General features: G+C 41.1%; 2 protein-coding genes across 4 annotated transcripts in view; both read left to right on the top strand.

Annotated features, from left to right (window-relative positions):
* The first annotated feature begins 808 nt into the window (after positions 1-808).
* ubac1 (UBA domain containing 1) lies at positions 809-8,238 on the top strand. Its single transcript, XM_084024335.1, has 10 exons — positions 809-1,233; positions 2,370-2,490; positions 2,576-2,649; positions 2,755-2,862; positions 2,990-3,092; positions 3,617-3,725; positions 3,844-4,132; positions 4,621-4,707; positions 4,976-5,114; positions 5,776-8,238. Exons 1-10 carry the CDS (start codon positions 1,096-1,098, stop codon positions 5,889-5,891), a joined length of 1,284 nt encoding a protein of 427 aa, XP_083880461.1. The 5' UTR covers positions 809-1,095; the 3' UTR covers positions 5,892-8,238.
* A 1,838-nt stretch (positions 8,239-10,076) lies between these two features.
* The window catches only part of camsap1b (calmodulin regulated spectrin-associated protein 1b), a 28,810-nt gene continuing 22,223 nt past the window's right edge, over positions 10,077-16,663 (top strand). For all 3 annotated transcript variants that reach the window (XM_084024493.1, XM_084024494.1, XM_084024492.1), the window contains exons 1-2: positions 10,077-10,483; positions 11,818-11,984. In XM_084024493.1, coding sequence (XP_083880619.1) covers positions 11,819-11,984 — 166 coding nt within the window. In that variant the 5' untranslated portion in view covers positions 10,077-10,483; position 11,818. The remainder of the gene's footprint in view (positions 10,484-11,817; positions 11,985-16,663) is intronic.

Genomic DNA, 16,663 nt, shown 5'->3' with positions numbered 1-16,663 from the left:
GCAGGGAGCAAATTATATACATTTTTTTTAATTCAAAATAAAATGTCCCTTCTCTTCTTTTTCACTTCTCTTTATCTTTTGCATCTTTTTGTTGACCGAAGGGGCCAAGTATTTTACTTAGTGTGTCTCCCTCTAGTGGTGGTAATGAAAGGTACAGCTGCAGCTTGAGTATACTGTGGATACAGGTAGAGTCAAACTAAATAAAGCAGTCTTTGCACGACGTATTGTCATGGCTGGATTCACCTTGGGGGACCCAGGGCAAAGACTGATTTGCTGGTCCCAAGTAAACCCTGTTTCTTGCTTTGTGCTTTTCTAAGCGAGACTACTATCTGACCCCACATATGCTGCGGGGCAATTAAACGCATAAACTATGCAACATTTAAGCCCAGAAGTGTAAAAACGTCTGTGTGTAAACGTTATTCAACACATGGCCTTAGAATCAGGTAATGAAGCAGGATCCACAATAAAGTCCTTGTTTTTTCTTGCATTAGTGTCAACTCTCTGGTCTTAGTTCTGTTCATCTCTCTTTTCATTGTGCCATTGTAAGATGCATATCTTTGGGTTTGCGGCTGTTTGGAACCCCCGAAACACGTTTCAAGATACACTTTTAGACACATTTCTTCATCAATTAATTAATTTTTTTTTTTTTTACAATGAACTCTTTCAATATCTTTGATGCTGAAATTGCACTGTTTTGTTGTCATTCTTATTAGTGTGTTTTTAATCCCTGTGAGTCAACACAACTACGACTCCCATGATGCACCGGGAGTAGCATCGTTGAAGTTCAAAGTTCAAACAATACAGTAAAAATAGGGTATCGTTACTTGCTGGCTGCTTGTGTGCTCGCTGGCAACAATACGCGACCTGCTGGTAACGGAACACTCTGATCGGCTGCCACCGCACCGAAACCCGGCAGAGCAAACCGAAGATGGCCCTCAGCTAATCACCGCCTTCTGCTGCTCTGTTGTCGGCGGATTTACAGGACGACGGCTAGCTGGGTGCTAACGCTAGCACGCTAGCTTTGCCAGGAGCACATAGCAACTGCTGCTAGCTAACGTCACTGGACTGGTACTCCTTACTCTCAAGGCTGCAGCTATGTTCGTCCAGGAAGAGAAGATATTTGCCGGGAAAGTGTTGAAAATACACATCTGCACCATGGACGGCACGGAGTGGTTAGAGGAGGTCACGGAGGACACCACTGTTGAGAAACTGAAGGAGAAGTGCTTGAAACATGTACGTTTTTTGATTGTTTGTGTCTTCGCTTGTTGTTTTTTTGTCCTGTCACTCCTCTGCTCGGGGTGTTTGCACATACCCTGTGAGTAAACTGTCAGTGTCAGTGTCGCTGACTTTGTATTTATGGTAACTGGGTAGACCTTGCTATTTATAATTTAGCAGCTTGGCTGCCCCTCTCAAGCTAGCGAGCTAACAGTCCGACTCTGCTTCTTGTGTGTTCCCAGCGGCGAGCCTGGCATGCTGCTTTACTGGCTGTCTATTATTACAAAGCTGCTGTCTCTTCTCCTTCTATGGCCTATAGCATAACCTCAAGTGGAAGTCAATGTTTCTCATGACTCTCATTGTGGTTGCCCTAGTTTGTTCAACATCCAACACATGGGTACAGAGTTCATGACTAAAGTTGAAATTCTATTCCATCCCATGTTTGCTATTTTATTCTGTCTGCCTTTTATGGGTTTAGTTCTGAAGCAACCATTTGATGAATTATTGTCTATTAAATTAACAGTTTAGTCTGTAAAACATCACAATAATTTTCCAGCATCCCAGGTTAACTTTTCAAATGTTTTGTTTTGTCTGACCAAAGGATATTTAATTTGAATTGATATGACGAGAAGGAAAATACAGTAAACACTCACAGTAGAGTTTACGTTTTCGCTTAATATCAGACTTTAACAGTTAATTGATTATCAAAATTGTTGCCCATAAATATCCAGTCAATTGATTAATCAACTTGTTTTTCTATCAGCTCTAGTTAAAAAATCAATCAAAAAAGCTATCATGATAATTATAATAATTGTATTTAAACTATTTACATTTAGGGCATTTAGCAGACACTTTTTTCCAAAGTGACTTACAATAAGTACAATTGTTGAAAGAAAGAAACCACAACATATCATTGCAGATAAAGCGAAAAAGTAGAAACAAGTGTTAGGTCCTCATCTGAGTACAGTAGCTGTTCAGTAATAATACCTTAAGTACAACAGTGCTATGAGCAAAGTCTTCTATAGTTTTGCAACAAAAACACAATTTGAAGATGTCACTTTGTTCTACCCTTTTCCAGACCAGATAATAAGAAGAGTCAATACTTGAATCCCAACTGTATTTCTGAGATGCTTTGCATTGTGCTTTGTTTACAGTACGTGCACGGAAGTCTAGAAGACCCCAAAACACTTACCCACCATAAACTCATACATGCTGCTACAGAACGAGTCCTCACAGACACTAAAACTGTCGCTGATGAAAATCTCAAAGATAAAGGTCTGTAAATACCTATTTGACAAGTTGGGGATTCCAATAACCCTACACTGTTTTCCACCTTCTGACTCTTTCATATATGTTGTAGAGGTTTTGCTGCTCATAAAGAAAAGACCCCCACCGACCCCTCCAAAAATGGCAGAAGTTAGTTCAGATGAAAAGGTAAGCTTACCAAACTGAAAGCATTCCTTTATCGTTATTTTAAATTTTGCTCCAGAAAAATCTTTATTTTTCCTGTTTAAATGCTGTTCATCCTGGTCATCACAGAAAAAACAAGATAACAAGGCTCCAGACAAAGATGCGATCCTGAAAGCCACCGGCAACCTGTCCACACGCCACACTGACCGCACTGTTACGCAGCACAACATCAGAGATGTAAGGCTCAACAGTTCAATTTGACAATTCAATTGTATAGATAATAATAATTTTACTAGTTGAGATGATAAAAAAATGGGGTCATGCTGCAAACATGTTCATGATTTTTGTTGTATTTGTGTTCCAGTTTCAGACGGAGCTGAGAAAAATCCTGGTTTCCCTCATTGAAGTGGCCCAGAAGCTTCTTGCCTTGAACCCTGATGCTGTGGAACTTTTCAAAAAGGCCAATGGTAACACCTTCAATCCCTCTAAATCTATTTCCACGTCAGGAATGTGAGAGTCGGAAGAAGACATATTTTGTTAAAAACACATCAATCTATTAATGCTTTAGACCTCTTATGCTATGCTTATGGAGGATTGTGGGTACACCCTGGACAAGTGGAGAGTTTATTACAATACATACACAAAAACACATTGACAGGGAAACCCGAGTTTACCAACACAGAGTTTGTGATTACATGCCATCTCCACACAGCCGGCTGCTGTACATGCCACTCAACTGCTTCTGTAGAAGAAGAAAGTGTATTTTATTTGAAAACTTAGAAAATGAAGTATGATATATTGTACTGTTTAGTTTCTGTCATCAAGCTCAATGCAGTGACCCTCATTTAGATCATTTCTTCATAAGCCACATATCAATATGTGTTGTTGTTGGAAACATAGATCTTGATGTTTATTGCTGGAGACGTTTGACACATATGACCCAACCCTTAGTTTCAGTTCTCTGATCTCTTTGTGATTCTGTGTCTTGCAGCGATGTTGGATGAAGATGAAGAGGACCGGGTGGATGAAACGGCCCTTCAGCAGCTCACAGAGATGGGTTTCCCTGAGAGCAGAGCCATCAAAGCTCTTAGATTAAACCAGTAAGGCTGAGTTGGTTCAATAACAACTTCCTCACTACTGAAAATGAGTAGGATATTTGGAATATGTCTACTGCAAAAAATAGACTTTTTTCCCTCATGTTATCCTTTCTTCCTGCAGCATGTCAGTCACCCAGGCAATGGAGTGGCTTATCGAGCATGTAGACGACCCCACTGTAGATGCACCCATACCTGGCCAGGACTCTTCTGGTGCAGCAGGAGCCACAGCCGCTGCCGCACCAGGCCCCTCAGCCTCAGCCTCAGCCTCAGCCTCAGCCTCAGCCTCTGGCCCTAACCTCCTCCGCAGCCTCTCCAGTCAGTCCAGCACAGAAGACAGCACCAGGCAGGACGAGCTCACAGAGATCTTCAAGAGGATCCGCAGGAAACGGGAGTTCAGACCGGACTCGAGAGTGGGTGGCTTTATCCTGTCCAAGCTTTCATTCACTACTTTGACTATTACTTACTTTTATATAACCCAACTCTGTTACTCTGTAGTTTTTTTGATTTGCATGCAGTATGTGGGACTGGAACTGATGAACAGAGGCTGCCTATTGGATACAGTGAACTTTGAAACGTGTTCATGTATAGAAAGTGTGTCGGTTTAGTCATATGGTGTTTATATCAAGTTAACTGTGTTCCTACTGTTCTCATTTCCCCTAACTGAAGCTTAATGTACCTCTGTTTTACAAAACACTGCTCCCCAGTATCTTCCAAAATAGAAACAAATCACCACAATTTAAGTCGTTCCCAGCTATTACTTCCACTGTGCACAAATTGTGTTTTTGTGCCCCAAGACACCTGCCAGGCTGCGTCGCACCATGGCTGTGTTTGTTGCCGTTATCAGATGGAGAATTTCTTAAACTACGAACTAAAAATGTCTTTTTCTTTGTTTCTGCAGGCTGTCATTGCATTGATGGAGATGGGGTTTGATGAGAAGGAGGTGGTTGATGCTCTGAGGGTCAATAACAACCAGCAGGATGCTGCGGTAGGTTTACATGTCCATGTCAGTATTTGCAAGCAGATTTGAGAAATGGTCCAACTGACTTTATGATTTTACTTCACTTGTTTTCATGGCAAGCTATACTCATGACCATTTATACAAACTCAACAATGCTCGATTTGCTATATTGACTTTAAGGAATATTGATTAGTTTAAGAACAATGATCATCCTGCATTCTGTACAAATATGAATGTTTTTTAAAAAATAGAAGTGTGATTTCTCCCTGTGATTTCTTTTTTCTTGCTCCTACAGTGTGAGTGGCTGCTGGGAGACAGGAAACCTTCTCCAGAAGATCTGGACAAAGGCATCGACACCAACAGCCCGCTGTTCCAAGCCATTCTGGAAAATCCAGTGGTCCAGCTGGGTCTAACCAATCCCAAGACCCTGCTAGGTATAGTCGATCGTAAAGTTAGTGGAAAAGCCAGGATAGTAGGTCACTTTGTAAATGTAATCATTGATTAGGAGGACACATTTACACCCTTGTCACGGTTTTACGTGCACATAGCAGCACATCAACAAACATTCTGTTGGTGATGAAGTTCTTTAGCGTGAATGAGGAAGACGTAAAGCTTTGGATTTGGTGCATCCGTTAATTTCAGTTCCCGTCTGGTTTATGTTCACGTTATGTCTTTGGTTACCAAATGATTATTGCGCAAGATGTTTAGCTTTTAGTGCTAAAATCATCGTACTCTCCTGTAAATCCTGTGTTTAGTCAGCTTTGCTTTCATACTACAAACACATTGAAATCTCCCTTTCCAAAGTGGTCTCTCGGTCAGGTTGGTTGGTATTATATTCCAGAAGTTGATTAATAGCTTCTCATCGTCTAAACAAACAGTTTGCTTGAGCCGAACCGAACAGGTCCAATGTGTAAAACCCAGAGAGTTGTTTTTCCTTTGTGCTGAAACCTTCAGTGCGAGTACTGCAGAAGGACTACACCGATACATAATTTAAGTAGCCTGACAGAATAGGGGATGACTTTTTTACATTCAATTTTTAAGAGGCTTTAAGAAGCTGCTGGTTTCTTACCAGTGTGCCTTTGTGTTTTTGCGCAGCGTTTGAAGACATGCTGGAGAATCCTCTGAACAGCACCCAGTGGATGAACGACCCCGAGACCGGCCCCGTCATGCTCCAAATATCCAGAATCTTCCAGACCCTCAATCGCACATAGAGCCTCCTGGTGAATTCCCGTGTGACTGTGGCAGCTTGTGTATGTGTGTGAATGTGTGTGTGGCCATATTGGGTGGTGTGTGTGTGTGTGTGTGTGTGTGGATGGGTGTGGCAGAGACACAAGTATTGTTTTTGCCTTGTAAAGACAAAGCTGGAGGATTAAAAGTATGAATTAAGATAAGTTACACCTATAACTATTTATAACAGTACAGTAAAAACACTTATACAAAACAAATGTTAACATAAACATTATTACAGTAATAATAAAAAAGATTTAGTATGTTGTTTTTACATTTTAACGAGAACAGTTTATAGTCGTGACAGACATGATTTATTTTATATAATTTCTCCATGTGCAGAAATGACATCCGACATCAATTTAATGTTTACACTTCAAAGAAAACTGTTTTTGTATGTTTTGCAATATTTAAATATCAATTACAGTTTTGTCTGTCTCTTTAAATTGTTACATTTCATCTGTGGTGAATGTGTGGAAGACTACGTCAATGTCATGTCATGTTATTCTTCCCCCGTGGTCTTGTGTTTTTGTTTTTAATCAAAGTAACTGCTTGAAATTGAGAGGCCGGTGGTCACAGTTGAGTGTTTGTTTAACTCGTTGAAAACGGGCCTTCAGACACATTACCTCTCTCTCCATTCACGCCTGCGAGGGCACTGTCAGTCTCTCAGTTTACAGCAGAGAACATTTGTCCTTGAGCTTCTTCGAGAATATTTATTTGACTTTCTTGCCTTTTTTTTTTTCTTTTTTTTTTCAGACAAAAGCTGTAATCAACTGTTTGTCTTAGTCATGTTTTTACAAGAAAATGATATATTAGGCCTATGTGTTTGTCAATGTGCTCTTGAATGTCATATTGTCATGTTGCGCTCATTAAGCACTTGTTCACCTCTATGAATATCACTCACTACAGCACTGAGGGAGGGAAAAGAAGGCTTCTTGCTTCGTCTCTGAAGGCTGTAGTGGGCTGTCAAATGAAGCTGAGCCTAATCAAAAAGGGGTTTGCCTTTTCAACCTTTAATTTGAATGATGAAGATGCATGTTCGCTCCTTGCTGCAAAGGTGCAAGCGTCTTTATACACACAAATGATAGAATTTGAGACACAACCAGTGTTGGTCTTTTGGTTTACTTTTTCTTCTTCTTTTGAGAGCAGTGAACATTTATGCTGTCAAACCAAACAAACATGTCTCTATATAACCTGCCTTGTCATTAGTTGTGTCCATTCAAAATACCCTGTTTTTCTGTGCAATAGCAAGGACTTCTGTTGACCTGTAAAGAAATATATTTGATTTGAGTGTTAGAAATGTGTGAACTGGAATGGGTAGTGTGTTCTACAATATTAGCCTTTGCAATGAGTACTTAAAATCTCCAGCTACAAGAAGGCGAGCTTAGCCTCACCTGGCTGTACCGAGAGTGATAAACAATATGGAGGGCGGTGTGTGTTGCCAAGCTTTTGAGTGTTTTTATTCAATATTTAAAAATGTGGTATTGATGTGACTTTCTGCTCAGGGAGGCTGAGATTGTTTTTCTAAACCTGTCGTTATGGCAAAACCTCTGCTCACCCCCTTCTAGTTTGGCATTTGAAAATGGCTTTAAGTAATCTGTCTAGATCTTTATGAATAAGAGCACTACAGGACATGGTTTCGTAAATGCAATATTTGGAAATATTTAAATGTTTTTAGAGAGAAGTGTCTGTTTGAACTATGTATTATTACATTATTTATATCGAAGCCAAACTAGTAACTTGTTCTTATTTATAACATTTTTAGCAAACCTCAAACCTAATCTACAAATGTGAAGAAGAAAAAAAAAATTAAATGATTCAAATGTTGTTTTTACAAACCATTGTAACAATGTGCTTATGGACTGGTAGGTCTCAGTGTGATTGAAAGCAGTGCAACATGCTTGAATGAAGAAGGATTTCTACACACGTCTCTGGAAGCCTCGCTGCACCCTTTCTGCACTGCAGTAGACCTTCATCATAGCCACAGTGACCAGCTGTCTCCGCCTCCATGCTTCGCATTAGGACGCACACAAAACTCTCCCATAATATCTCGGAAAGAAACATTGGGAGATTGTACGTAAAAAAAGGTCCACAGGAAACCCAGATACCTTCCAAACGGTCAACAGGAACAGAAAAGAACAAAATGAACTTTATTGCTTAGGGACGCTGAAGGATTGTTTGAGTCACAGGGTTTTGTTTTCACTCAGCTTTCATGCAGGACTGTCCCCGATTAACAACCTATGCAATATACTCTCACAGTCTGTTTGTTCAGGCTCGTGGCTACTGGCATTTAAATCACTATTGCATTAAAGGTATTTTTTGTGGCTGTAATCTTTGGATTCTGTGTTTTCCTTCAGTGAATGACAAACCACAGGCAGGAAAAATCCCCCTTTAGGCAGGATCTGTGTTTAGAAGAGACTGAAAGACTGTTTTGATCATTTGGATGAGGAATGTATTGTCTGGCAAGCTTACGAATGAGCAAGGAGGTCGTTTGGAACCCAGAAAAGAACATTAAACATGTCAATGTCAGAAAGGCACAGGTGTAATTAATGTGTCACAATTTAGATTTTGTTCAATGCTTTCGGTGTTTCAGTTGATTTCTGTTTTAAGAGAATTATGCACTCTAAAATTCAGTTTGTGCTTTTCAAACCTCCCAGAAAAGGGGAGGATCCCTCTTTCATCATGGACAGACAGGACATAGAAAGAAAAAAATCAACTTTGAGTTTGAATTGAGGTCATATAGAGCCTTCATGCTATCATCGTTTTCTGCTGGTGGAGTCGGAGCTCTGCGTCACTGTCATGTCTCAACTGAAAGTTTGACGCAATCAGCCTGGAGTCATCGTCCTGAGCTTTCTTGAGAGCTATGGCCAGTTTCTGATTCTCCAGTATTTCAGTCTGCTGGGTCGAATCCTGTCTGAGCTTGACTCAGTGATTCTTACCTCAGTCCTTTGTTTATCAAGAGCAGAGGTGATCAGATCAACTGTGCTGCAGCTCGGAGGCCCCTGTCTTGTTCTGTTTGAAGGCATCTTCAAGTTCTGCCTGTCTTGTCTTGCTCTCCGACTGTTCCATGCTCTGGAGATTCAGAGATATCATTTGTCTTTGACATCATCTCTAACGGCACTCGGAGTGAGCAAGTTAATGATGCTAAAAACAGTTCTTAGGATACAAAGAAAAACAAGTACAGTAGGTCAACAAAAAAAACTGTTGTGAGAATGTTAATCATTTTTTCTAATTTTTCTTCACTCATAAATGTTTAACCTCTAAACTCAGACATGGCACTAGGGAACATCCTGACTATTTGCCAGGTGTTAATGATCCATCTGAAAAGGTTGCAGATTTGCATCACAGTATGAAGCTATTGTTTTACTGCAGGGCTGCTATTTACATTTTGGTTTGTTATGTGTCCTCCTCATCTCCTCCTTCTATGTCTTTGATTATAGATTTCTATTACTCATTGTGCATTCTTATGACGTAAACCAAATGTCTTGCCATTGGAGATATAATAAAATAAATGTATAGTGCACCTGTAAAAACAATAAATCATTTATTCATCATTTCTTAATTATATAACAGTTCACTTCAAAAGATTGGCAAAACCACACTTTAATTTACATTCTGAAGTTTGTAATTTTATTTAAAACACTTTCACAAGTGGTCGTTCGTCATTGGAATAACAATTGTTTTTCATTCATATAAATGAGTGTTTCGCTGCTTTGCACTGAAATGCTTCAAATTCTGATACAACATTTCACCACTAGATGTCGGCATTAGTCAATGTCGCAAGGACAACACAGGACTACGTATAACAATAACAACGTGGACACATTGTGATAAATTCATACAAAAACCAAGACATTATTTAGGAAGGAACAACTGAACCTGATAGTGTTTCTAGTCAACTTGTCAAACAAATATTTTTTAGCCAGAGTATATTCGTTACAACAAGTGGAGGCAAATCAAAACCAATACGATTTACAACATAACACAAACTGTAGCAAGTCAGTGTTTTAACTTTGAAAAGCTACAATGAAGGAAATTAATACACATACGGAGAGTGAGTTAGACTTCTCGGTATATTATTGGCAGTTATTACCAGCACGCTGGAAGGTAATCACGCATGCGCAGTTGTTGCCTCTACGAAGGCTGGGATAATTACATTTCTATGGGCTGAGCGCGAACACACCACCGGTTCTCGTCGCAAAGCCCGAGACTCATACATATGTGTCTCTCTGTTGACGAACATGGGGCGTCTGGTGCAGTGGTAGATTTCTAAACGCTACAGCCTCGGTACGTCGTGTTTCTTCGCTGGAGAGCCCTCCCATTTTTTTTACCTGGAGTTTGTTTCAGAGGAAAGCCTGCCGTGGAGCGGTTGTCACACAGGCCGCGAATCGTGTCTTGTTGCTGGGAGGAGACCACCCCGACTCGCCTACCTGCTAGCATTATTAGCTGGCTATGATGCGCTGCTGCTGGTGTGTTTTATACACAGCAGGCTACTGTAAAGCGAGGCAGGTCCTTGGATAATTATTTACCCCAACGGAACTGAAGGGTGACTTGGAGATACACCACACCTTTCAAGGTAATGTCCTCCCAGCTAGCTAACGTCATTCACGGGGCCGATGTATGCAGTGCTGCCCCTGTAACGTTACAGTACACAGCAACGAAGCTAACGGTTAGCGGGGCAGTTAGCTGCTTTATATTTGCATGCGTTGCCGTTAAGCTAACCTAAAGTCAGGCAAATCTGTACCTTGTCACGTAACATTCCTTCCCTCGTTAACGAGTTTTCATAACTTCTGTATACTAACTAATATGACAAATTTAGCAAATATAGTTAATTAGCAATCCCCTAGCTTTTTCATCAAGCCAGCATTGGGCCGTTAATGGTAACATAATGGTGATGTGCTAAGGTACCGTTAACGTTGAGCTAGCATGCTACAGGTAATATAACGTCCACTTTACCGATGATAACTTCAGTTTTATGGCGAAATAAAGGACCTTAGTATGAATTGGCTGTTAGCAGGTGTGTGCACTTGTTTTCACTCAAAGTCGCCGTCCTATCATGATGAATGTTAGTAGAAATGCTCCGTTGGACATATTCTTACTGTTTTGTTAAATTTCAGTCCAGCAAAAAGTGGTCACTGTAACACTGAAGGAACTGTCTGGGCAAGACATCACCCTGAAGGTGAAATTAAAAGTGAAAGTACGCTGAGCGTCACCCAGGCACTGATTGGAAACATAGGTCTGCTAGACTGACTGCAGACGGTCTGTAATCGTAATAATGATTTTTTTTCTTCTTTTTTTTTTACTGCAGCAGAACTGCAGAAGTTAGAAACTGCTTCAAAGGAGGAATGAATAAGTAAACAAAAACATCAACAAAATGAATCAAGAGAGTTAGAAGAGAGAGGTTGCAGAACGATATAAAGGAGATAGCAAATACACGCTTCTCTTATATAATGTGTGTTTTGTGTCTTGTCTATCAGTGTGAAGGTTTGAGTAGTTAGCTTTATCAACTTCCAGGAAAGTAAATAATGCAATACTTTTTTGGGAGCAGGAAAAAGTTACTGACCAACAAGTAGCTGCTTATGCATAGACACTGTTTCCTCTTTGTCATCAAACATTCAACATAATGAATGTGATCACGCCATCGAGGAAGATACTACTTTTGTACTTATGTCTCATCCACCAGTAAGCCTAACTGACTTCTAATGGGAGGATTCATGGCGGCACTTTCTTTTATAATAAGCAAACATTTATTTAGTTATTTATTGAAGAATCACTCCAATAGCACATCTAGGCTCTCACTCTTTAGTATTTTCTGGATGGCTTATGTGCGGTTATTTGATGCTGTCCCTTACTCGGCAGTATGTTCAGTATAATTGTGACTGTAACATCATATGTATTTTTATTTTAAAGGATGGATGTTGATTTGTGTGCTGGCGGGGGCAGTACCAGGAGAAAAGTGGATTTGCCGGGGGTTGCAGAAGGCACAATGGACGTTGTGCCATTGGAAATGTACGACTCCGCTCGAGCAAAAATAGCTGCCAACCTGCGGTGGCTGTTTGCCAAAGCCTATGGCATTGGTAAGTAATTCAATTTACATTCATGCTACACAAATGCTACCTTATACTGTTTTAACAGGTGCACCATATTTTCCTCATAGGCTCACTGTTATTTTAGATGTTATTGTTGCAGCAATGTGTTTATTCTTGTCCACATACGCCCGTCAGCAGATTGTGTAAAGCGCCAGTAACGACGAACAAACATTGACAGGAAAAGAGAAATATTTATGTGTGCTCTTGAGCCAACTCCAATATCCCCATGACACTTGGCAACTGAAGCCTCCCTCACCAACTTAACAGATACTTTCGTTCATGTTGGTTTGCCAGTGAGATTGAACCCAAATCAGGCTGAGTGACAGGCACTGAGGATTAGGCTATATTTGTTAGACTGAACTCATGGAAAATACTGATCCGCATTGCCAGTCATTCACACTCTATGTTAAGACGGTATCAGCATGAGTAAGTGGGCCTTTAGGTCAGACTGTCTTGTATATGCCTGCAAAAGTCAAGCGTGGAATGGATTTTAGGACAACCCTTAAGGAGCCATTTCCTTGTGACTGCATAACTTGCAACCTTGAAAAAAAACAGCACTATCACACTTTTCTGGGTGTAGCTGGGGAAGAGAGCAATTTACCAGATTTAAAAAAATGAATTATTGGTTTGCTTTATATGTGTAGATGAGTTCATGTAATTTTCCCTCTTGCAACCAGCCTTCATTGGGAAGGTGGGGGTGAAAATTATAAATCCTTGAAATATTGAGGGTGGCTTGTGCCATTCTAGTTGAAACACTCACTGAATCTCCCATCCTTCATATCTCCAGCCAGTAAAGATTAGGCATGTTTTCAGATTATACACACTATGAAATATGATATGCCATGCAGTCCATTGTTTCCTTGTGCATGCTTCTAAATTAACCACAAGAGTTGTGAGGATGTTGGCCTAATTTTTCTCTGACAGCCTCCACTCGCATAATACATTTTTAACCTCTAAACTCAGACATGGCAACAGGGAACATCCTGACTGTTTGGCAGGTCCAAAAAGGTTGCAGATTTGCATCATAGCATGAAGCTATTGTTTTACTGTAGGGCTGCTATTTACATTTTTGGTTTGTTATGCTGTATCTCCTCCTTATCGTAGAAGTTAAGCTTTGTCAGTGTAAGCCTCAGTTATCTGATGCGCTAGGCCCATTATTTCATGCGTTGCATGTCTAGTGCATCAGTGTAGTCTTTGGTCAAGTCTTCTGTCATTATTTCAGAGGCTCATTCCCTTGTATTCTCCAGTTCCTTATATAGTCATTACACAGATGTCTTAATGCCAGTGAAGCATTCATATTAAACAACTGACATTCAGATTGGAGTTTTAGTTTAGTTCGTACGAAAGCTTGTAAGCATTTGCTTGCTCAGTTGGCTTTCTGTCATCTTAGACCCTGGCTAGCAATGCAGGCCAGAAGATGAAGCATACAAACAATGCATCACAAATTAACTTGGGTGGAGATGCAATTATAATAGAAAGCATCCATTGGCCCCAAAGCTTTGGCAGGGCAGAGGGAGGCAACTCAGGTGCAGCCGCAATTATGGGGACTGAATATGCTACGCCCATTTAATTCTCACCCTATGGCTCATTTGGTGTCTGCTACGTTGCTAAAGCTGCAGACTTGTTTGATTGGCTCGTGCAATGACTGACAGACAAACCAGTGCCATGTGAACCATTGGAGTGACGTAGTTCCATTTAAATCAGTGCGGCAATCTCCCGGTGTTGGAGGGTTGTCAGGGATTCATGTGCATCTGCTTTGTAGTCATCAGCTTTCAATCCCTGTTCAGTTTTTGATCGTGCACGTCTATGTTTGTTTACATCATACTCTCCAGTCCTGCTGGCCTGCATTTGCCATAACTGCTCCCAGCCTGAGCGACGGACACTGAGACACTGCGAGAGTGAGCACCTGTCATGGTTGCAGGCACATGGCTTTACCCTGCTCACCCCTCCTGAGCCTGTCGTGTTATGGTACTCATCGCGGTTGACTTACTGTACTGTCGCACATCCTGGAGCTTGCTGCCAAACCCTATCCTCATGCCCCACCCCATCCCAGTTAGTGAGTTTGTCAGCCTGGATCCCGGTAGCAGGAGGGTGGGGGGGCAGCTGCCAGACGACATCAGTGTCCGTCGAATGAAGTCAAACGTGAAGTCTCGCCCCAGCCAGACCCCTTTGTTTTCATACACAATCATTCCCACTGTTCTGATGTGTTTTTATACTCGGATGAGGAGGATGTCTCCAGGAGCGACCCACGCTGCTGATGGTTATGCTCATAATATAATAATGCTGTTGTACAATTTCATCCTAATTTGCACGGTGGAAGACAGCATCTCTTATCTGAGCATTAACAGCTACTGACATAAGGGCTGCATGCTTAATCATAATCATAATCACTTTTATACAATCTCATTCTTGCATTAGAAGGAAATACTCACGATTGCACTGAAATGGGGATTTGACACATCAAACAAAAGGCTGAGCTATTAGTGTTACTACCCAATAGAAAGAATCAGGACAGCCGTACTTTCTAAGTTGTATCTGTTGGTGACTGATACACCTTGTGATGATGATCACAGGCAGAAACAAAAACAATGTGTGAAGAGAGAAGAGTCTAGATTGTGTTTTTGTGATTCCTCCTTAGCAACAACTGAATGTGTTCCCCCGTGATGTTATGTATGTGATCTTATGCAAGCCTAGTTCTGAGTAATTTTTTTAGGTACTCCATAAATGGTCACGTTCATTAGTATTTTTGGATTAAAATGTAGTGGTGGTCAGAAGCACAAGCGACACTGCAGGCCACCACAAATGTATGTGAATTACAGAGGCTAGATTTTTTTTTTTTTTTTGAATGAAACAGCTATTGTGATCTGTCTTTGCTAGTTCCTGTTTCAGGGCTGCCCCCTCTTAGTCAATCGGTCAACTAATCTGCCATGCTGAATGACTTATTTCCAAGGAATTTATGAGACATTTCTGCTACACGAGATTTTAAGTGGTGCTTTTGTGTGATTCTTTGTGAAGAAGTTACATTTTAGAGACATTAGTTGACAAAATTATTAGTCGACTAATACTCATAGTAATCGTCGACTAATAATTTATCTTGCCGTGGACAGCCCTAGCATGTTTTAAACCTATTTTTGTTTATTTCTCAAAGCCTACTTTGTTGCCTCCTCACTTGTGCAGTTCAACATTTGTGCTTTATATATTATCATAAAAAAAAAAAACAGCCGAAGAAGCTGCCTGCCGGCCTTCCTGTTTTTCGTGAGAAGGAGATTGCTGACGAGTAGCTCCCTTTATCATGCCAGTCAGAGCAGACACATCACGTACACACATGGCTTATGCTGCGTTACTGGAGCTCAGGCACAGTTGAAAACAGATTTAACAGAACAAGGTTCTCTCCATCACCACACCAGTTCGTGTAGTGCAGGATTTTGGAAAGGTTTTGTGCATCAGATAGGCTTGGGCGGGATTACGGTAATACCGTATACTGCCGGTGTTTAAAAATAGCAGCGGTATCAGTTTCAATACCGTCATGAAAAAATGCAATGCACTTATGTAGGAGATAGCCTAACAATTAAATATTAAATAAAAGTCATTTGATGCCTAAACTTGATTCTCTGTCCAGTAGCACTTACTGTATGTGTGGTTGAATTTTCAGTTTAACTTAAATAGTTGAACATGTTTTAGCCTACATTTGGAGACTTTCAATAAAGTTTGTGAACGTGACGTCATCACGTGACAGCGCGGAGGGGGGAGAGACGCACCGGGAGAGAGAAGGGGAGAAAGATGGCAGGTCGCGCACCGGGTGACTTGGTGTCAAAAAAGAACACTACTTCTGCAGTTTGGGAGTATTTCGGGTTCCAGGCAAACGAGAAAGGAGAGCCGGTAAATACTGATGAGGCAATTTGTAAATTGTGCAACAAAAAGGTGACCGCGAGAGATGCAAACACCTCTAACCTAAGGACGCATCTCCGAGTCAACCACCCACTCACTGCTGCGAGGATGAATTTGGCTCCTAGTTCACTCAGTGCAACAGTTTCAAGGCCTCCCACTGACACCGATGCAGGACCAACAACAACAAAGTCCACCTCCAGTTACACGCAGCCGACGATAATGGGGGCCTTCGCCAAAACACAAAAGTACAAAAGGGACAGTCTCCGTTGGAAAACCTGCACTGATGCTGTGACAAAATACTTGGCGAAGGAAATGGTCGCTTTCCACACGGTGGAAAAAAAGTCCTTTAAGGACATGGTAAAGGTCCTAGATGCCCAGTACGAGCTGCCCGGACGGAAACATTTCTCACAAACAGCGATCCCAAGTTTGTACATTAAAGTTAGAGACGAGGTTCAGGTGTTGCTGTCAGGGGCAGATAGTTATTCCTTAACAACTGACATGTGGTCGTCAGTTAATATGACACCATATATGTCCCTGACTGTCCACATAATTACACCTGAGTGGAAACTTGAATCCAAATGCCTCCAAACAACGTATTTTCCTGAGAGTCATACGGCGGAGAATCTTGCTGCTGCGCTCAAAGCTGCACTTCAGGACTGGCAACTTGACGAGAAAAAACTTTCATCCATAACCACTGACAACGCCGCCAACATTTCTGCTGCAATCAGGTCCCTGCAGTGGCCGTGGCTTAACTGCTTCGGTCACAATCTGAACCTGGC

The sequence above is a fragment of the Eutrigla gurnardus genome, assembly GCF_963514095.1.
Source record: "Eutrigla gurnardus genome assembly, chromosome: 13".
NCBI classification, from domain to species: Eukaryota; Metazoa; Chordata; class Actinopteri; order Perciformes; family Triglidae; genus Eutrigla; species Eutrigla gurnardus.
Note: the sequence above shows the minus strand (reverse complement) of the source record. Positions and strands in the feature narration are given on the sequence as shown.

Bases quoted from the DNA above. Each gene is read 5' to 3' on its own strand.
- ubac1 (XM_084024335.1), top strand. From the start codon at position 1,096: ATGTTCGTCCAGGAAGAGAAGATATTTGCCGGGAAAGTGTTGAAAATA. The intron at 2,650-2,754 runs GTAAGCTTACCA...TGGTCATCACAG, and splicing joins AAGTTAGTTCAGATGAAAAG to AAAAAACAAGATAACAAGGC. The intron at 2,863-2,989 runs GTAAGGCTCAAC...TTTGTGTTCCAG, and splicing joins CGCAGCACAACATCAGAGAT to TTTCAGACGGAGCTGAGAAA.